Genomic DNA, 21,972 nt, shown 5'->3' with positions numbered 1-21,972 from the left:
TTCCCCCCCGAAGCATTCTTGGAAGTAACTAGTTTTTTTTAATCACATTTTAATGACAGGTGAAATAATTTTCTTTGAATAAAATCCAGAACAAGGGATTAGATGTCCTTAAAGACAGCTGTTTTCTGCTTGGAATGCATAGTAATGTTTAATGAAGTAAAGTTTAAAAACCTGTTGCCATGAGCCAAAAATACTGGATGTGAAAGCCAATGATTTAGGGGAGACAGGGGAAGAAGTGATTTGTTCCCCTGATCTGCGTCTTCGACGCCCAGTACCCACACCACTGGTGTAATGCAGCCAGGTACCAATACACTCTGGGCTAGACACACTCAGGGGGCTCTCTTCCTGGAAGTGAGAAAGGGGGCAAAAAAACAGCAAAGCATGCAACGTTAGATTCATAGCCAAATGATAAGAAAATGAAATACAGTTTTGTCTGCACCCTTTGCTAAATAACTTTAACAGCATTATACAGTAATGAGCCGTGTTTCCTATAATAAAATCACACAATACAAACAACTGGAATTACTCAGCTACTATTTTCACCAAAGACACTTAAACAGTACTAATGACAAGGAAACTGAATATGTACATATTTTAAAAATGTCACCATTAATTATGTTCCTCTCGCTAAGCATAGCAAATTCTCTGTCTGTGCTGCGTTCACTATTAATAAAGCACATATTTCACAAAAACATGTAACTGGCCTCTGATGACACTAACAATATTTTCTTAATTTTAGTGTCTCAGTTTTTCCCCTAACAAAACACACCAGTAAAATTTAATCTTCATTCTGTATCCACATGCCACATCTATCCTCTGCATAAACATTATACATCCTGCCTGAGCTCCAGGACCAACTCTAAGAACTAAACCAAACACCAGTGACAGGCTGGCACACCAACAATGCTGTTATAATTTAGGTCTAGATCAAGACATTCACAAGAAACAGAGTCAGGACCACACTGAAAGAACATAACAGATACATTTATGTTCAATATATATTTAGGGAGCCTTGATCTTCAAGGTTAAGTTGTTTGATTTTTGTTCACTTTCTCCAAATAGAAGAGAATCAGCTTCACGTTGCTTTACACACCATTTAAAAAACCAATCTTTTTAAAATGGTATTTTATTGAAGTGGGAAAGAATTCTAAATTCAGCTAAAAAGAATCTCTCCATGTTCCTATCAATGAATACACAGAATGTCCCAAGAAGAAAGAAAAATATAATGTAAAAATGAAGCCATGATTTCCAAATCTTTCTATATTAAAAGTTTCAGGCTAGTAAAGTCAGCAAAATAAAAACAGTGTTTATTGACAGGGAAAAGCAGAATTTACAACTATGTGTGAAAAATTACAAAGGATATGTAGTATACTGCTCAACATTAATGTTTGCCTGCTGGAAAAACCCACAGCATTTATTAGGATATTCCTGTATCATCACATAAAAAACCTGGAACATCATAATAATTAAAATACTTTTGGATCCCTAAGAAATATATATATAATATCTCTCTGATAAAGACTGCCATGATCAGTAACATCAGTAACATTGGGGAGAGAGTGGCCTGGATGGGAGCGGTGGGGAGGGAAAAGAACTTGGTTTAAACAGGCTACAAACTTTATTCACTACAGGTTTGATGAATTGGAAACACAAGGGTAGAACTAAGAAGTCAAGTGACCTGCCTGCTGTTAGAAGAGTCCAGGCTGCCTGCTGAAAAGTGGGATGGTCAAAAGGTGGCAGGATCGTCTGTAGCCTTGAGCAACCACCTACCAGAGTGCAGGTAATTTCGTTGTCCCCGAAGGGGGCAATGACAATAAAGATATTCTTATTCAGGTATGATGGCAGTGACTGGTAGTGAGCTGATGCACAATTTGTGAAGGCATCTCTTAGTACAATTAGGCTAAGATCCAAATAACAGCATAAATAATTCTGCACACACACAGAGGCTTAGTACTTGAAATTTTAGATGTTGGGTCCTGAACAACACATGGCACTTATGAAACGGAGAGGAGTTTTTGAAAAACTGAAATACAACATGGGATCTTTGCTTCAGAGGGAAAAGGTAAATAAAATAAAATAAAATAAAAATAAAAATCCCATAGGATATATACAAGATCTTGGATACAAAATGAGTTTTTTTAGCCTTCATATTTATCACAGCTCAAGACAGCCAAATAATAGTATAGAATTCAATCAATAATATCAAATGGCCAAATTATTTGGAATTATTCATTTTGTAGCATGTAAGTCTGGAGATAGTACAACCCACTCCCCTTATATAAGTCTTTGCTCCTGACTTGTCAAGGGACAAGGGCTGTTACACAAACTAGTGCCCACATGACACCAAAAATAAATTGTAACATATACAGCATTCACATATCACAGTATATAGCAGTTGATGGTTTATCATGAATGTGCAGAACGCTCCTTCCCTCTAGCTAGTGAGAGCAGCAAACCACACTCCCTGGCTTAGCATTCCATCCAAAATAGGAATATGGTTTGTTTTTGACTCAATGTCATGATTTGTTTGGAATAGAACAAACCACGATTCCTAGGTTCAGATGCAACACTAAACCAGGGATTGTGGTTTATTGCTCCTGCTGGCTGTACAAGAAAAGCAAAAGTGGAGTGATCTCTGCATTCATGGTAACCCATCAGTTACGGTTTACTGTGTTGTGTGAACTGGGCCATACTGTTTCTTGCAATTTTATTCTGTTACTGAAAAATGATTGGTAAAAAGAGAAACTCTCTCCTCACCTACTTCACTATTCTGAAGTAGCCCTCGTAAATATGACAGACCTCCGCATCAACCTTGATTCAGAATATTTAAGATTTTGGGACAGAAGACATCTCTTTCATCTTGATAAGATAATGTCTTATCTTTCAGGGTACACTACAACAATCAGTTATATTAGGAAATATATATATTGGGATGAACCATAACATTCTTGCAAAGCGCAAAAAAATGTCTTTAACTATTTATTGTAGAATAATACATTTTGTAAGATTGTGTATGCAAGCAATGTAGATTAGTCAGCCTGAAGACTAACTTAGACCTTGTTAAGTGATCCAAACTCCTCTGAATAGTGGTATCTTTTGGTTATTAATTTATGGAAGTGTCTGAAGCAATGTTAAAGTCCTAAGAGAACTACAGCTATGTATTTGCCATGCATTAAAAAAGAGAAAAAGAAATGTGAAAATCTCTCTAAAACAGGAGCCTGTTTCTATAGTTAGTTAAGCATGGGAACAGCAAACTTACTTCTGATGAACCAATTTTCCTGGGTCTTGGAAGAGGCGACTTTCTGTGTATATGAATTGGATCTGACACCAATGGCTTGAAGATCATTACAGATCGATCTGTTTCATCCCTTCTACAAGCATGTGATTCCTCATCACTTTCATTTTTCTGGGAGTTTTTCCTTGAGCCATCATTCTGGAAGAAAATGGATGTTTCATGTGACACAAAACATTCGGCAGGTGGAAAACATAATTCCTTCAAATATTAAGGATTATGGCCCTTGGATACCAATAGCAACAAACCATGTACCACATGTGTTTGGATAAAGCAGCTTCCTATGGAGCTATGGAAATGTACACCAAAGCACATTTGGTCAGGCCCTAGCAACTGTCTCCAACTCTGAAGACAATGATTTGTCCATTTTCTTAGTATCTGGCAGGGCAATCCATACCCCAACAAGGGAGCTGTTCACGCCATCTGGGGCAGAAGACAGTGGATACAGGCAAAAGTCTGCTCTTGCCTACCTCTGTCTGGAGCTGGCATCGTGATCAGACCCAGATTGAGCCCAATGCCACCAAGTGGGACCAGCTACGGATTGAGCAGATCACAGGCTGGCCAAGTCCCTCCAAGCAGCACCCTGTTTTGGTGCTTTCTTGCAGACAACTGCTGATGGGAAGGCCTTTTGTTGGGTGAAACTGGGGGCTCCGTGGCAGGCAGAAGCCAGTGGAGCTGTTCTTGGCTGGGTGGAAGAAGACCTTATTCCCAACATTTCCTTCACCCATGTAAGGGCTTTTCTGAACATGGGTCTGGGTGTGAGGTGGGGTGCTCAAGTATGCTCAGTGTGTGATTGAGAGAAATGTACTTGGGCAGAGAAAGAAAGATGTAGGTATGTATGGTGTGTGCACACGTGCACGATAGAGTTAGAGGGAGGTATTTGTGTGTGTGACTGTGTACACATGGCATGTGTCTGCGAGAGAAATACAAGTATGTCCTTGGTCTGCATGTGTGTGGTGTATGCAATGTGAGGGAGAGGGGGGAGAGAGTGTGATATGGCCACCTTGTACATTTTTCCTGGTAGTGGGGAATGCTTCTTGTTCAAGACAGCGACAGCATTGTTTTGTGGAGGTGACACTGTGTAACTTCCACAACATAATGTTGTCCAGGGTAGCAGCAATGACAGTACACCCTCTAATTTTGTGACATGCCACATCCCCAAGGCAGCCATGTTGTGACTGATGGCCACAGCTTTTCCTCAAAATTCAAAATGTGCTATTTTCTACAAATAAGTGGGAAAGGTACAACAACACAAGCTGTGTTATGTCATGGTACAATATTAAGCATTCAACTACAGTGGTACCTCAGGTTACATACACTTCAGGTTACATACGCTTCAGCCTTACAGACTCCGCTAACCCAGAAATAGTGCTTCAGGTCAAGAACTTTGCTTCAGGATGAGAACAGAAATCGTGCTCTGGCGGCGCGGCGGCAGCAGGAGGCCCCATTAGCCAAAGTGGTGCTTCAGGTTAAGAACAGTTTCAGGTTAAGTACGGACCTCCGGAACGAATTAAGTATTTAACCCGAGGTAGCACTGTATTGTGAAAAGTCCTGCTCAAATTTCATGTATGTAAGAAACATTTTAAAGAGTGTTTACCTCCCGTGAAGCAGGTCTGTATCCAAAGCCTGATGGTAAATTTTTATCTTCTTCACAGCCTTTAGCTCCTGGACTGAAGTGCAATTCCACATGGAAACGCTCCTCTGATGAAAGCTCCTAAAGAAAATGGACAAGGAGTTAAACCATGTTTCCAAGTATATAATACTGGTTTGCCTATGCGCTTAGCATTTATTTACCTTGTTTGGATCCTCATACAGCATGATCACAATCTGAGTCATGTAATTGAGTTCACTGACAGCATTTAGATAATCCATAGCTCGTTTCCACTGTTCGTCTTTGGATGGCTTAGATCAAAAGAAACTCACATGTTTAGTACTGTAAGCGTATGGGTGACAATTTTTTTTTAATCTCTACATTCTGTTAACTTCTAATTGTTAGCTTCTAACTCAAGGGCTGCAATTTGAAACACCAAGGAGTAAGTACATTAAGCACAACTGACTTACTTCTAAGCAAGCCAAATAGGATTGTACGGCGCTATAATAAAATGCATTCTTATACAGGCCAATGTTACATCACTTTTACATCCTTTCCCAAAACCTATCACAATTTAAATATTATTATTATTTGTAAAGCAAAACTTAAATACAAAGCATTTTCATAACCGTACAGGCAAAAATACTTCAAAGAGCATATAATTTAAAAATGATAACAATGGGTTGGGGAAGGGGAAAATAACAAGTGGTGATGATGGAAAAGTGCAGTACACATGCTGTGCATGTGGTTACAGGCAAGAAGGAGGATTACAGAGTTTAGGTTTACCGGCATGCCCACAACTGAAATTCTGTCATTTCTATAGCAATTTAGCAGCAACCCCTTCTACAAATAGCTTGCGCCTCTCTTCATAATGATCAATTTGCAGAACATCAGTCAGAGAAATGTGCTAGACTGTGTCTGAGAATATCATATAGATTTTAAAAGGTCAAGTGGCAGATATTTCAAAACATGGAACAGATAAAACAACTCACAGTAGCCTTTTCCACACGTTTCAGAACAAAGCAAAGTCAATGAAAGGTAACAGAACTATTTCTGCCTATGGGGAAAAACCCCAACTACACTTAGTAGTATAAAGTTTGCATTATTCAAAATGTTTTTAGGACATGGCTCTCCAAATCCACCCAGAGCTCTCCCGGTAGATTTTCTGTGATGAAAAGTTTATTCCCATGGGAGTGGCATTTTGAGTTGCCACATAATACTTCTACCTAAATAATAATAATAAGGTACGCTGCACATTTCCAAAAGTGATGAGCATACAAAACTCAACTAAAACAACCAGAAGAGGATATCACTTACATCACATAAAGAACCGAAGCGAAGAGTTGATAGTAAGGAATGGACATGGCTCTCACTGGTGAAGTATAGCCTAGTTCGGACATGACGTTCAGGAGACATAACCCCACTGGAATACCTAAGAGCAAAATAATCTGAGACAGTAAACAAGTATTATACAGGCTCATGAATACCTGTAGAGAAAGCAAGAGAGCTTAAAGTGCATTTCCCCATAATTAAAATTTCTAAAGATCAAAAAAATCCAGAATAATTTCCCAAACTCTCTTAAATTGGTGAATGAGTATCTGTGTAATGACCATGCAGTGAACAAATTTCATATTTCCCCCCAATTATTTTTCCCTTTCTGTTTCATAAGATCACCCCCCCCCCAGAAAAATATATCTTGTCTTTCTTACTATAATAGTCTTTTTTTAAGGACTATTATAAAGACTACATTTTTTAATGTTAATGCTGCAGTTGGAGTGGCTGGGAGTATTATGAAGACTCTTTATCTTACAAAAATATGGTGGTGGTTACTGCAGTTTAATGGCAGGCAGGCAGGCAGGCAAGCAGCACGGGTGGTGGCTGGCCAAGACATGCCCTGAAGGAACAGTGAGGATGGGGGAAAGGGCAGTTCCCCAGCAGCAGTCTTGTTCTGCTGCTGCTTCTGTTTTGGCCTCAGCAGCATTGGAGGCTGATGAGAAAGCAGCAGCAGCATAACAGGACAGTTGGTGGGTTCTGCCCTGGCAGGCAAGCAGCCTTGGGGGCGAGGAGGCAGCAAGAAGGATTTGGCTAAATTCATGTCACTATAAAAGTAACAAGAAAGTACCACTCCCAAGTTTTCCAAGCAAAAAGGAACTTACAAAGGGTGGAGCTTGTTAACTGTATCATCATCTTGAGTTCTTTGAAGATCGGACCGGATTTTCCTCAGTAGTGGATTGCAGTACCCTTTAGCTATTTCTATTTTCTCAGCTGCAGTAATACCATATTCCTGGATGAGAAGAGCATAATTAAAAATAAGCTACAATGTGCACTGAATATATGCATGGCATGCTACAATATTTTGCTATAGGGCCCCATTTTTTCTTTCTATTTCAGATTCCATTTGTGCAGAAGCACAAAACATCACTAGGAAAAATCCTAAGGGGTGGGGAGACACTCAAAAGAACCCACGGAGAACTGAGTATATCTAGTGCCCACACAATACTGACTGTTGAAAGGGAGGGGGCTAAAACCAAGATGGGAGGGGAATGGAATACAGTGGTCACAACTCTGTTTGCTTGCAAACTTCCATTCCTCATGATCTGATGTCAAATTCTAGATCATGTGTCTCAATAGGTTTTTAATGTCTTGCATCGATTGGTTGAAGGAACCTACTTGTCACTCGCTTATTATGGCTTGGGAGTTAATTGCACTTTGGCTCCATTAAAATAAATGGTGTAAGTTAGTCATTAATTAGGTCAGGGGTCTGCAACCTTTAAGACAAAAAGAGCCACTTGGACCCGTTTCCGAAGAAAAAAAAACTGGGAGCCGCAAAACTTGTCATTATAAAAATAACATTTTTGTCACTTTTTTATTATTTCTTTGTTTGACCCCTCAGAATTACTCCTCCTCATAGAAATAAACGTTAAATTAACAAGTTACCTTTTTTGTGTGTGTGTTCTTCACTCCCCTTCAAAACAGTGACCAGCGTACACGCCCCCTTTCAATGCAGTGACCAGCGTACATGCCCCTTACAATGTAGTGGGCGGGTGGGCGGGAAGGTGACGTTGGGACGGTGCGTGACTAATGCATGCACCGCCCCCATGCAATGTCACAGCCAGTAAAGCACCCACCACAGTGGGGAGTGTCGGGGCGCACAATGCGCCTCCTCCCCTCGCAGAGCCGCGGCAAAGGTGTAAAAGAGCCACATGAGGCTCCGGAGCCGCGGGTTGCTGACCCCTGGATTAGGTCCTACTAATTTCAATGCTAAGCAATGACTAACCTGCCCCATTTATTCTATTAGGACCAAAGTGAAAGTAACTTAAGCTGTAATCTTCTGCCTGCTTAACCAGGGAGTAAGTCTCATTGTACTCAATGGGAATTACTTTTGAGTAGACATGTACAGGATTGCATTGGATTTAGCCAATATATATAAAATATATGTCTATGTAATTATTAGATTACATATCCTCTAGATATTTCCTTATTTAATTTAATAAGGAACAGAAACAAACAATATTTCTTTCAATTCATTTATAAAAACTGGTTAGTGGACCACAAATTGTTTGGAAATAGTTAAGCTATGGGTTGCCATAATGATTAGCAAGTATAACCAGTATGAAACATCTAGTTGTTGCAGAATACTATTTAAGAGTAGTTGCAAGGTACATACCTGTGGTATAACAATGTCAGCTAACGCCTTTGACAGTCTATATAGTTCCATTGTGTTTTCTAGTTTTAAAGAGACATTATGCTGGACATCATACTTAATACAGTCATAGATATCTGGAATTTTACTGATGTCATATCTTCCATTCTTTGTTTTAAAGTCCTTTTCAAGCTTGGACCATCTACGCAACATTAGCTCCAGCGTTTCACTGTGGTAAAGCTGAATATCTAGGTAGACAATTATTAGCGAAGAATGATCAAATCAGGTAACTTGAAGTAAAATCAAATGAAACATTAAGAAAAATTATGATCTAGTATATTCTAGTTAGAATTATCTCATGTATATTTGCTTTCACATCAAATATACCCTTTTTCAGATTAAAGAATGCCATCCACTACATGACAAAAGTCATGAGCTAAACAAGCTCTAGCAAAGGACTGCACAGTTCATATTGTTCTGATGGTTAGCTTTATTAGCTAAAGAAGGATAGATTGATACATTGGCCACAGAAAGAACATTTTTTTCAATTTTAGTTGTTTTCTTCTAAAACTATTTTTGTTAAATTCATTTCCTCCCCCTGCACCCCAGTGCAAACTCTCTCTGCACCATGGGTTTTCTCCAATCTAGTTAACTCTGCCCTTCCTTTTTTGTCTTCATCTCATAGCATATACTGTCTTCTCTCTTCACCCATATTTCTCAACTGGCCCTTTTTATCATTGCATACCATACCACCCACTCTTCTTTTGGGTCACCATAAATCTCTTGGCACCCTATCTTTTCTTCACTAATAACTCACTATTAATATATATTTTAGTAGCTAAATTTCACTGACAGCAATACTGTCTACTCAAAATTCTTAAAACTGCCTAAGCCTTCATGGCTAGCATCAACATTAGAGTCTGCTTAAAATAATTGTTTACCTGCAGACTTAGGATCTTCCATCCGTCTTCTGATCTGAGATGTCAAACTCTGGATCAAGGAATATACCTTATCACATGTCTTAACGGGGTTTTTAATGACTTGCATTGATTTTATCAGAGAAACACTGCCGGATGGTGTGAGCTGAATATCAAATAAAAAGGGAATTCATTAGTTCTTTTCATTTTTATTTTTGTTTGAAGGATAATAGGATACTATAACGTTAAAACAGGTAATCTTAAGAATCATAATTTGATTTTCAATAAATGATCGCTTTCAGGGTTTTTGTTTGCTTTTTACAATCAAGTGGTGGATAAATGTTATAAAACAAAGAGATTAAGTCCCAATGAAGTAAATGGTGCTTGTGGCACTAAAAAAGAAGTTTGTCTTATCTGAAGCATAGATTTGGTGGGTTAGGAAGCGTTCCCTGGGTTGGGTAATCATCATGAGCTATGACGAAGGTAGGACAGCAGAATTGTGGGGAGTGGAGGAAAAAACACAGCGTGGTGGAAAAAACACACAACGACAACAGAATAGTGAAAGAATAAGAAGTAAAAACACTTAACTGACAAGGAATAGAGAGAGCCGGGAAGACCGAACTGCTTTCGCCAAGGCTAGAAAAAGAACCTGAGGAGAATCACTCCACTTTCCGCAGTTCTGCTCTCTTGCCTTTGTCATAGCTCATGATCATTACCCAGCCCAGTAAATCCTTCTTTAAGGCACCAAAATTACTTTTTACACAGTGGGTGGTATTCAACCAAGTTTTACTCTGAGCTGATCCATTGAAATAAATCAAGATGACTAAGTTTCACCCATTAATTTCAATAGGTCTATTTTAATAAAACTTACTTGAATACTACTTAATACATCTAAGACTGTTCAAACCAAGGTGCCTCTGCACTAGACATTTAGTGTGGATTTGCCATGCTTCACTCATCCACTTTCTCCAGGGCATCCACATGATGCCAACATCCAACCATTCTCATGCCATATTTTCCCTGCGGTCTTGAAAGACCAACTTTTTAAGGAAGGACAGGAAGCATAGGGCTGTTTCCAGTTTTAGATGCCTTTAGTACTACTCTCCTGCCTTTTAAAGAGTGGGGCTTTGACATGGACAGCAACATACCAGAAAAATAATCATATCACTGCTCAGCACACATTCAGTATAACAATTATATTAAGTGTCAGTTTATTACTGCTTTTGTTATTTTAATTGATCTTTCAATTATCATCAAAACACTTTTCCAGTTATAATGTGTGTGTTTTCCCAATTCTCCTTGTGCTCCATTCAGGAGAGTTTCAGAAGATGGCTAGAAGAGAATCCACTGATTTTCAACATTTGCCCACATTCAGTATTTAGAGCACAGTATAGTACTTTGTTATCTTCTAACCTTTTCATAGTCTTCATCAGTAAAGTCTCTGTCTCTCTGGAGTATTTCATTAAGGCGTGCCTTCGCACGATGTTGGCAGCTGCTAAGAGAGTCACTGTCACTGTCGAGTAGCCCATTCATATTAGCACTTTTGACCATCTGGACAAGTATAGGAGTAAGCTCTCCCTCCAATGCCAGGAGTCCCTGGGTAAACAAAATAACTGAGTGATGAGGGAAAATGTGGCAAATAGTCTAAAGCACAAAAGTGAACATTGGTACTTAACGTGATAAGTTCTTTTTCTGTAGGGAGAAGGGGGGTCCCGTGTGGGTTGTCACCACTCACCTCTCAAACTTTCAAGAGGGTACACCTGGTGTATCCCCTCACCAGTTCAATTTATCCTTAAGCAAGTAACTGTATACCTATAGGTACTAACTTTCTACCTATTGTTAATAGGTATTGCTTTTTAGTGCTTATTACACTATAGTCTACACCCAGGCAGGTAATACAAGAAAAACAATATGACTGTGGTGTCCACTTTTGATTAGAGAATATGGCTTGGAGCAGGGGTCATCAACCCAGTGCCCATGGGCACACCATGGCACCCATGAAGTCTTTCAGTGGTGCCCCTGAGGCCCTGGACTTTGAGCTTTCAATTGAAAGAAAAGTTAGTCTCCAGCAATCCTGGAACAAAGGTTATCAGGCAAAATGTGCAGGTACCTTCTAAGCAATTTCTTTGAAATGACAATAGTAGGGATACCTTGTATATTAGACAGCAACACCATGTTTGTGTGGTGTCAGATCAGCAGCACATAATCAACTTTCCATGGCAAGTGTAAGGTTGTTGGGGGTGATTGTCTCTCTTATGTTGTGTTATGCCATGCACCCCATGACAGCCATTTTGTGTCTGCCATACCTACCTCTATCAAAATTTTAAATGTGTCCATAAGCCCCAAAAGGTTGGCAGTCCCTAGATAAGAATGTCCAGCACCTATTCTTTATTTTCATTTTAAAATGTAAACATTTTGAAAAGTTTGCCATATATACTTCTGTAAGTCATGAAAACAAAAGTACATGCATTTGACCACTACTCTTATATGACATATCATATAGCACGCCATTGTTTTACCACAACAAGAAAGAAGCAATTTATAAATTTCACACACAGAATGACTGGTGCAGGGACCCCAACTATAGGGGGCAGAAGGGGTTTTGGCTCCCTCAGTACTGGTGGGCAGGGGGCTGAGCCCTCCCCAATATTGAGACGACTGCCACCCCCCACCCCAGCACGAGCACTCATGTGCCAAGCAGCGGCAGAGGAAGGAGGTGCGGTCCACCCCGGGTGTCATCACTGAGAGGGGTGACAAAATGACCAAAATTTGAGTTTTAAAATTAAAAAACTGGGCTGATGAAACTTTTTAGTTCAGTCAACAAACGTAATGAAATGCGGCTGGCACCACACCGCGGGGGCCGTCACTCCTGGGAGTGACGTGGAGGTTTGGGTGCCTGCAGGCTCCATGCTGCCTGAAATGGCGTGTGACTTACGTCTGCCCTCTGCCTCTCCCTCAGCCAGCCTACAGCTGAGGGGGAGGCAGCAGAGAGGCTCAACGCAGTGCGCCTCACCCCATGGGTGGCTCGCCCAGCCCCCGGCTGCAGGATGCATGCGCTGCCCCCAGCACCCAGGCAGCTAGCTATGCCGCTGGTGCCAAGCAGGGGTGGGATTCATCACGTGATACCGCCCCCCATGTGGCGGGCAAGTCAGCGCCCCTGGACTGGTGTGTGGGAAGGGAGGATTACTCACATTGAACTACTAATCATAAGTGAGAGGAAAGCATGTATGATATGAAAGTAGGCCAAGTAGCTAATTTTGCATGTCTTTAATATTAAACAGTTTTTTAAAAAAAGAAGTTCATTGTACAATCTCCGAAATTTTCTTATAAGCAGCCTGTATTCCCTTCCCACCTTTCAGTTGAAATTATAATTTTCATAGTACCTTTGCAAAAGCTGCCGCAGTCATTTGAACTCTGCCTTCATCCGAAGCATAAATTTTGAGATCATGCCGATAGGTACTATGCAGTCTAAGTAAACCACATCCTGGAAATCCAGCATAGTCACCTACCAAAAGAAAAACAACCTTATAATTTTGCTTCTGTTTCTTCCCCCCCCCCCCAAGTTCTCAGTCTAAAGAAATGGCTTCCTTTGCCACCAATAAATGAAATGAGTTACCTTGTCCACCTGGGTACATGCATCGGAAAGCTCTTCCTAGTTCCTCTGCCTGAACTCTGCCTGCAGGTGTTAATTCTCCTCCCCATTTTAGAACTAAGAGTAGAGATGGCTCACGTTTGTGGCTATCTAAATGCATACAAAAATACCACAATGCAAAATAATAGGTAAATAAAAACTGAGGAAGAACAACTAATTTACACCTAAGTTTCATATGCTAGAACAATTTTTAGCAGATAATTTTCTATTTCTGGTGAGCTGAAGTAACTTGAAAAACAGAGGGGTGGGTCTAAAGAAGCAGCAACAGAAATGTGTGGATGGAATATAACTTTCTTACCCATTCCTCATCCCAGCAGCCTCTCCCGAAAGTTTAGAAACCTTGATGAATGGGGGGGGGCCTATGGCACCTGGGTAGAGGGAAAGTACATCTCCCCATTTTTTGGTGATCCCCCTCTTCTTTCTCAACCCCCTACACCACAGTCCACACCATTCAACAGAGCCCAGGGCCCATGGAAAGGCTGCTTGAAATGAAGGGGTAAGAAAGTCACACTTTGCTCACCCACTTCCAACAGTATTTGTCTGATTCAAATACAGTATGTTTGCATCACTGAAAAAATGGAAGAGAGAATAGAGATTATTCAGCTGAATAAACATTTTAATATGATGAATGGTGGGCTAATCAAGTCCATTCCTGTCAGGGACCAAGACTGGCTAAGTTAAAGAAATATTACTTTTTCTAATATATAAAAATGTGAGGATCCAAAGAACAGTGATACTATTCAGAGCATCAGGGATGAGTTTCGGATTGGATTTGTAGATTCTGAAACAGCAGCTGCTCATGCTGTATGGCAAATTGCTTCTGCAATTCAGGGGAATATCAAAAGCTGCTTGCAATAAAGCACTGGAAGGAGAGTGTTTGATGTTCAATTAAGAAGTCAAACATTGTACTTACAGCACAACCCTATTCATGTTTATTCATAAGTAAGTATCACTGTGTTCTGTGAGCTTACTGCATAGCAAGTGTGTTTAGGATGCACACCAGCCCTAAAAGTTGATATTTTGCTGATGACCAGAGAGAGCGAGGAACAAAATGTAATTAATAAACTTCAGCTTTTTTGACAATAAAAATGTTAAAAAGCAAAATTCAGTTACACTAAGCTAACAGAGGGACCAACTTCTAGAATTAATTAGCATCCATACCTTCTTCTTCACTAGATGTTTTGGGACAACCATGAGGAAGATATGTCAGCTGAACTTTGCGGTTTATGCCGGAAAAATGTCCATACCTAAGAACGACAAATGGAGAATGGGGGAAGCAAGGAGCACACATTAAAAACGAACTTGATATATATCATGCAGCCTTGTAAGTGTGTGTGTGTGTGTGTGTGTGTGTGAAGCTATTGCATTGCTGCCATGATGAAGAATGCCTTTTCTGCACTGTACCACTTCATCCTGCAGGTTTCAGTACTTCCTGCATATGCACAGCAAGCATGTTAGGCAAAATGAATTTACTTAACATTCTTACTTAACTGGCAATTTTCTCTGTAAAGGGAGTTTGTTTTCATAGTAGAGAATTCAAGCACCCAACTTCCACCTGCAGTCTGAAGTAGTGTGCCGGAAAATCTCTATCACTTGATTCTCTGATAGTAACCCTTGAACAGCTTAACAAAGCAGAAATTCACACAGCAGGTTAGTGTAGGCCAGTCTTCCCAAACTTGGGTGTCCTCTAGATACAATTCCCATCAACTATTACCATTAGACCATGCTGGCTGGTGCTGAGCTGGTGCTCAATCTCTTAAAGCAGCGGTCTGTGGGCATATTTGCAAAGCAGAAGAAACTGTCATGGACACCACACATATTTCAACCAAGCACATGCCACAACCTATTCTACTGGCTGCAGTAGAATGCTTCTTTCAAGCCTAATTCAATGGGAAAGATGACCCTATGGACAGTGGCGGAGAGCAGGCGGGGGCATGGCTGGTGCGTGTCCCGGGGGCATGGCGTGCCACCTGTGGGGGCGTGGCACCCAGCACGGGCGGGGAGGGGGCAGCTGCAATCGCACCCCAATGGGATCGCGCTGCCAGGGGTGGTGTGCTCCCCCTGCACCCCTATTCCTCCGCCAGTGCCTATGGACACTGGGAAAGGCTCATTGGCAACTCTTGTCTTAAACCATAGTTAAAAGATCAGCAGAAGCAGAATATGCGCTCTCCCCAAATTCCCTCTGACATTCTCCTGCAGGCCTTAGTTATCATTTATATGTCTCCGCAAGGAATATACATGCACAAAATGGCATTCAGTGGTTCATTAGAAATAGATTTCATGCTACCTAAAATTCTGAAGATGCAGTAATAGTGTGAAAGAGTCAGAAACTGACTAATAACACGGATTACTTCCTATATTTCAGATTAACAATGTGGTTGAACTCTCTTTGTTTCTTAAAGAAATCTATATATAAAAAAAAATACATGGGAAGGATACCCGTGTCAGCAGTAAGATCTCCAAAGTAAATACTTACATCTCCAACACAGTTTTCAGCTGTTCAAGTTTAGATTTGTTTTCTTCAATCTCAGAGTCATTATTTTGCCCTAGCTCTATTAAGAGGTGTCTTGCAATGTCAAGTACTTCCTAAAAGAGTGGCAAAATATATTAGCAGTTTATAAAGACAGGTGTGAGTGTAAAAAAGAAAATATATTTTTTTAAAAAAAACCAACTTGCCTGTAATTGCTTCGGCTTTTTTAATTTTAGCTTCCCAGACTTGTATCCATTGCATTTTTCAAAAAGATCAAAAAACCTTTAAAATAAGCATGGAATGATTAGAAAGGCAGTGAATTACTTTCCTAGAAGTCACTAGGCCAAACTAGTATTATTTTCTGGTTTTAGATTTTTATAATAGGGAATAGAATTGCTCATTGTTCAGGGAAGCTTTTAATGTTTGAAGGATTTCTGTATTTTAATATTTTGTTGGAAGCCACCCAGGGTGGCTGGGGAAGCCCAGCCAGATAGGCAGAGTATAAATAAAATTGTTGTTGTTGTTGTTATCAACCCCAAACCAGATTATTCATGTCTTCACATCTAGCAAATGACTGTTTGGGAATCGTGTGGATGTTAACACAAAACAATGTATTTAGTTATGAACTTTCCATATATCAACTGATGGTCTTGAAAAGACTTTGCACCATGTTGTATATGCAGTCTCTACGGAATAGTATCTCAGGTCACCATTCTGTGGCTTTTGCTCCCTGAACATTCGCCAAGGCTTATGTTTGTAAGCCATTCTCAAGCCAGTTTTGAAATAACTAATAATATACATGTACACTTAGAAAGTAATGAAGCTGGTGTAAAGCGAGCCAGTCAAAGTTAAGCTGGTGTAAAGTTCAGCCAGGGTTGTTGCTTTGCCTAAGCCTTGGCGCCAGAAAACAAGCCCTTAAAATAGTGTTCTGCACTGGACTGCAAGGTTACAAGACCAAGCTGAATGGGCTTAGGATGCCATAACCCTTTTCTGGGATTTACACCAGCCTTGACTCAGCCAGCTTCTCCTCAGCCATCTGAGCAAGTTATAATACTAGGGTATCTTTGGGTGAGCCAGCTGAGCCAGAAATCAGCAAGCTGAACTGGAGATCCACTGCATCCTAAGTAGCTCATACCAGTGAATCTTGCCATAGGTCTGCCCCGAAGAGTTCTGTTTCTATTTGTTTTAAAAATTATATATACTGTAGTTACTTCAGTGGAATTTCCAGGGCAGTTTACAAAATACAGAAGTAAAATTAAACTTTAAAAGCAGAGAAAACAAAACATTTGATGCTACAGCCTCTTAATACATAAATACAGATGAAAAATCAAATTAAATGTCAATAAACGCAACACAGATGCACATCTATGCCCCCCTCGGTTTAAACAATTAACTTGCTACATGTAATGAGGAAAATATCAAATTTGTTCATTACATCCCCCCCAGCCAATTACTTACTTTTGATGTTTAACTTCCATTTTCATTTTTTGTTTTGGTGTTCGATCTCCATGCCGTATAACAGCAATAACACATCTAAGTTCCATCCTGCAAGTATACAAAGATTTAAAAGCACAAAGTTTGATTGACATTAACAGCAACAACAAAAATATGAAAAAGAGAACATGTAAATATGATTTCTCATATAAATATTAACGAAACATTTCAATGAAGATGTTGTTGAATTATTCTAAACTGAAAGTGAGAGAATACTGAGAGATAAGAAAAATAGAAAATGTTACATAGTCAGGTTGCATAATTTAGACAGAGAAAAAATATTCTCTTACATTGTTCCAGATGTAGTTGGCACAATAGGAATATCCTCTGCTTCTAAAGGTATGGACCATGGGATTTGAAACTGTGGAGCAAGTTCTCGCATTACGATATTTCTAAATGGAATAGAAATAAGTGTTTGCTGAAATTAATAAGTCTACATTAATAACAATTAATAATTTGTCTAATAAAAACAAGTTGAAAATGCATTAACCCCTTAATGAACCATACCCACATATGTTATGTTCCATAAATAACGTGCCATTCTTTAATAACCAATCATGCTTCTTCTAAAACATTTTTCCCTAATCCTGAAGTTCCTAAAGTGGATCTCAGTGCCCTGAAAACTTCATTTATGCTTGTGGAGGCCCTCTGCCTTTGTGTGTGGGTATGCCAGTGTTTTACTTTGAACAGCCAGCTGTGCTAGTGAAGCCATGGCTTCTAGCTGTCTGCCTTCTTCCTTTCCTTAGAATGCCTCTGAGGAATTCTTTGCTTTCCAGCATGCCTAAAAAATCCCTTTTTAAAATACAGAAAGGAAAAAGGACTCATGCTACTGCATGGTAAGCTTGGGGATGGGGAGGGGAACAACCAGGGATGGCTTGTCTCTTTGTGTTTTATTGAGTAGGTTGTATTTTGCCTTTCCCCAAATAGGGCATAAAGTTTTGGTGTTTTATTTCTCTAACAGATATCTTGGCAAAGTTGCACAGAAACTATACTGGGTATGCATGCTCATTATGGGCATCCTAAATAGCTGTTGTTTTATCTGAATTAATTGTGTTATCTAAAAGCTCTATTTTGCAAGATACATTTTCCAACAGATCAACCACACAAAGGACAGTATTCAGCTAAGTCCGACTCAGAAGAGACCTACTGAAATTAATGAACCTGAATTAGTCAGGTCCATTAACTTCAATGAGTCTGCTGTGAACAGGACTAGCATTGAATACCACCACGGATATTCTATTTACTTTAAATAATTTGTGAAAAGGAAACGGTCTGACAAATAGCATAAAATCTTACCCAAGAATTTTAGCACAATCATCATAATATTTCATAGAATTCTTCACGAAACTAAAGCCATTGACATCACAGACGTAAGATTGTCCATTTGCACGCAACAGATCAAAGCCACAAACTGTTTGCTGTCAAGACAAGAAATCACAAGATTTATAAATTTATAAAACTTCGGATAATTATCTACAGTAAAAAATAAATGAACAAAAACTCATCTCTTCCTCAAGGATCAGGTTCAACTTCAAATGTATTTAATGAATAGCTTCTCCTCACAGAAGGTCTCACTACTGCATTTTTAAAAAAACTTTGGATTTTACGCCCTTCCAAAGTCTAACCCTTATCTTAGCCCTTCAAGCACTGAGATACATTAATAAAATAATTTACAATACATAGTACCATGTAAATGTATTTCAGTCTTATAAAGTAGCATAAATATTAGCAAAGGACTCAGTTCAAACAGCCAAAAAATATAGGTCAGTCACAAATGATGCAAAAAGCACACACATTCTATCTGGCTCCCAAGTTTGTGTAATGTAGGTTATATTTACATATTTGTCTTAGCATACTTTCTCTCCTAGTCAGAAGAAGAGAAAGAAGGTATTGTTCCCCCTCTGCTGCCTAACAGGGAACAGCATTTGCTGCCTAGGCACAGTGGAAAGGGAGTACATGGCTGGCAATGTAGTATTTCTGCTCTTCTCACCCACATGGGAGGCTAGGAGACTGGGAAACGGGGCTCCCAGGGCAGACCTTGGTGAAGACTTCACTCATCCAGAACCACTCTGGGAGTACTTAAGGTGAGCTGTGGAGAGTGGAGTCACCACAGTGGGCATCAGGATTGCCCTCCCATCTTCCCTTTAATATACTGGTTTATAGGTTGTCTGCTGGAGAGTGACAGTCCCACTTTGACCTTGCTATGGATCATTTTATCACACTGTTTGGTCAGGTCTGCAGGTTTTGCGTACTTCAGAGCAATCATCACAACTTTACGGTAGAAAAGCCATTAGGCTGGATCACTACTGAGGATGGGCAGAGGGAGAGACCCCTCTCAAGTTGTCTCAAAGGAGGATCCCCTTAAAGGATTTTGGAGGGCTGCACTTTTTATCCAGATGCCAAATCACCCCCTACTGCTGATCATTGGGGGTTCCCCATCTGTGCTACCTCCCTCCCTAAATTTTGGTCAACCCCAGTGCTTCATCAACCAGGAAGCAGGCTGGTGGATCCTTGTAATGCAATGCCTGATGCCTATGCCAAACCTGTTGCATCCATAATAAATAAAGATGTGGTCTAACTTGAATCCAACACCTGTCTCCTGTTTCATCCTTTGCTTGTGTGCTCCACCACTGCCTCACTGTGCTTGGGCTTGCAGATAACAATTCTATAACAACTCAAAGCTAAGGAGATGCCCTCTGGGGTAAACAAAGACCACTTTCTCCAGCCTTCATTCATTTTACCTTAAAAGCTAGGCATACTTTCCAAGCTATAAGCTTCTCCCTTGCATTAAGGATGACTGGATACCGTACTTCTTTCCCTTCACTGTCCCGCTCTACTTTTCCATCCAGTGCAGGGGATTTACGAGCTTCTGCATGTGCATAATCTGGTCCTACCGTGTATACCTTTATTTGGAAATAAAAAAATACAACAGAATAAAAAAAACTGTTTTTTTGGTTCATTACTTTTTCATTTCATAGTCAGCTCCTGGGCCTCTAAAGTCATACTCATTACTTTCACATCATGGGGAGATTAGTGACAAAATGAAAAGCGCTACAAGTTCCAATGCTATACTGTATCCATGTCCCAATTGGCAATCTAATCTTGCTGAAAGTTTCATATTACAGCTTCTGCTACTACCAATTTATTTAACATGACTCCTAATCAGATAGCTTACAATCTTTGGCCAGGATTCAAAGAATGTGCAATCAGCTCTGCATACCCAAAGGGATTTAGATTTGTTTTTCTTTAAACTGCTCCCTGTCCACATCGCATGGCAGCCAGATAATGTACTATGGGAGTTTCAAAAGCAGTGGTATGTTTCTTCAAATAAAAAAGTAAAAGATTTCCCTCGTCTTGCCTAAAATAGCTCTCTGAATCCAACCCTTTGTACAGGATGAACCCACAAAGAATTAAAGTAGGCACAATTGATTTGTTAGGATTATATTATATCTATAATTATCAAACTTCCAAACACTTAATTTTGAAAAGCCTCATGCCAATCTGTAGTTACAAGTTGTAATTTTCCTATACAGAAATATTTTGTCTTAGTTTTCAAAGAATTTTGACAAATAAAAAAACCAACAAAATCCAGCTGCTGTATGATTAACTGATAATGAATGTTTAGGAAGCTTTGGAGACCACCAAGAGCTACATCAACTGCTCACAGAAATGCTCCATGATTGCTGAAGACAACTGTTTCCAGACTGTACAGATCAGTCAAAAACATCTCAGTATTTGAAGCATAGTTTTATGATTTAGGAATGCAGGTCCATCCCTATACACTTTCTTGGAATTTTGGTCTAACACAATGTACTTTATTTTCAAGAAAGTATGCTTAGGATTGAAATGTTAGAATAATTTCATTTCGGGACAAGTGTATTTGTCTGAATACACATTCAGAAAACAGTATGGCAGCATGTTTATATTCTTTTTGAATGGTAAACTGTAATCACAAGAGTATCTAGAGAGAGAGACAAACTAAAACATGAAGTGTTCCTTTTACTTGGAGAAAACAAAACATGATATGTAAACTATTTTAAGTTTAATAATAGCAGTGCTTCAGGCAGAGAGAAATGCCTCACATCTAAAGTTGCTGAGTTCGTTAAGTACTTGATTGTTCTAAATATAAACCAGAATATGCAGTTGTCATACCTTCACATCAGTGCCATCTGTAGGCATGAACTCCTCATAGATATATGAACCAGTTTTCCGCACACTGCTTTCGGGGGAATAAACACTGCTTCTGCTACCGATCTGAAACACAAACCTTCCCATCAATATTATTTCATACAAAGACAAAGCCTTCTCAGATCCATAAAACCCTGTACTTCTTTCGTCATCCCTCCCTAGCCTATTTTCCCCCTAGCACTTCAAAAGTAAAACCAAAAGCAACCTTATGTTGTAAAAGTTTAGTGTGGTGTAAAAAGGGCAGAAATGTTTAAGGAGGAAAGAGAAAAATCTAGATAGGCTGACTCTCCCATGACATAAGCAGACCCAGAAGATTCTCTAGGCAGGCAACCTGAGGTCTCTCAAGTTCACAGAGCATGGAAATAGAAAGGGGCAAACATTCTCCACACCCACGCTACTCTGCCCATTCCAAGGCACCATCACTCAGTCCAACACATGAACTCTGCATGCGAAAGATCCAATGGTTTAATCCCTGGCATTTCTGGTAGGGCTGGGAAAGCCTTGTTAGAAGCCCTGGAGAGCTACTGAGGTGGACTAATGGAATGACACAAAATAAACTCTCAGAAAACTTCTGGTGGTGATGATACACAGTGTGTGAGATTGCTCCAAATGAGAGATGGGGAGATAAACTGGGTGTAAGACAAGTTGTGAGCTATTTTGAACACAATTTTTTGTGGAAAGGTGACACACAAAATGAAAGATTAACTGAATGAAAACTACATCAT

At 39.7% G+C, this 21,972-nt stretch overlaps 1 protein-coding gene across 23 annotated transcripts in view; it reads right to left on the bottom strand.

The window, feature by feature from the left end:
* Positions 1–21,972, bottom strand: part of PPIP5K2 (diphosphoinositol pentakisphosphate kinase 2) — a 51,232-nt gene that overhangs the window by 11,346 nt on the left and 17,914 nt on the right. For 17 of the 23 annotated variants that reach the window (XR_014211959.1, XR_014211960.1, XR_014211961.1 and 14 more), the window contains 19 exons: positions 21,212–21,313; positions 19,801–19,962; positions 18,356–18,477; positions 17,350–17,451; positions 17,024–17,110; positions 15,768–15,847; positions 15,572–15,677; positions 14,257–14,342; positions 13,060–13,185; positions 12,827–12,948; positions 10,857–11,039; positions 9,468–9,609; positions 8,551–8,774; positions 7,040–7,167; positions 6,201–6,315; positions 5,087–5,194; positions 4,890–5,006; positions 3,260–3,433; positions 172–345 (listed from right to left, as the gene is read on the bottom strand). Coding sequence is in view for 19 of the 23 variants with exons in the window: in XM_082191396.1 (XP_082047522.1) it covers positions 172–345; positions 3,260–3,433; positions 4,890–5,006; positions 5,087–5,194; positions 6,201–6,315; positions 7,040–7,167; positions 8,551–8,774; positions 9,468–9,609; positions 10,857–11,039; positions 12,827–12,948; positions 13,060–13,185; positions 14,257–14,342; positions 15,572–15,677; positions 15,768–15,847; positions 17,024–17,110; positions 17,350–17,451; positions 18,356–18,477; positions 19,801–19,962; positions 21,212–21,313 (2,460 nt within the window). In the remaining 4 variants the exon portion in view is untranslated. The remainder of the gene's footprint in view (positions 1–171; positions 346–3,259; positions 3,434–4,889; positions 5,007–5,086; positions 5,195–6,200; positions 6,316–7,039; positions 7,168–8,550; positions 8,775–9,467; positions 9,610–10,856; positions 11,040–12,826; positions 12,949–13,059; positions 13,186–14,256; positions 14,343–15,571; positions 15,678–15,767; positions 15,848–17,023; positions 17,111–17,349; positions 17,452–18,355; positions 18,478–19,800; positions 19,963–21,211; positions 21,314–21,972) is intronic. The other 6 variants (XM_082191390.1, XM_082191395.1, XM_082191392.1 and 3 more) reach the window with 1 other exon arrangement.

The sequence above is a fragment of the Podarcis vaucheri genome (assembly GCF_965113315.1).
Source record: "Podarcis vaucheri genome assembly, chromosome: 11".
In the NCBI taxonomy this organism is placed as follows: domain Eukaryota; kingdom Metazoa; phylum Chordata; class Lepidosauria; order Squamata; family Lacertidae; genus Podarcis; species Podarcis vaucheri.
The sequence above is the reverse complement of the archived record's forward strand: the minus strand, read 5'-3'. Positions and strand labels throughout refer to the sequence as shown.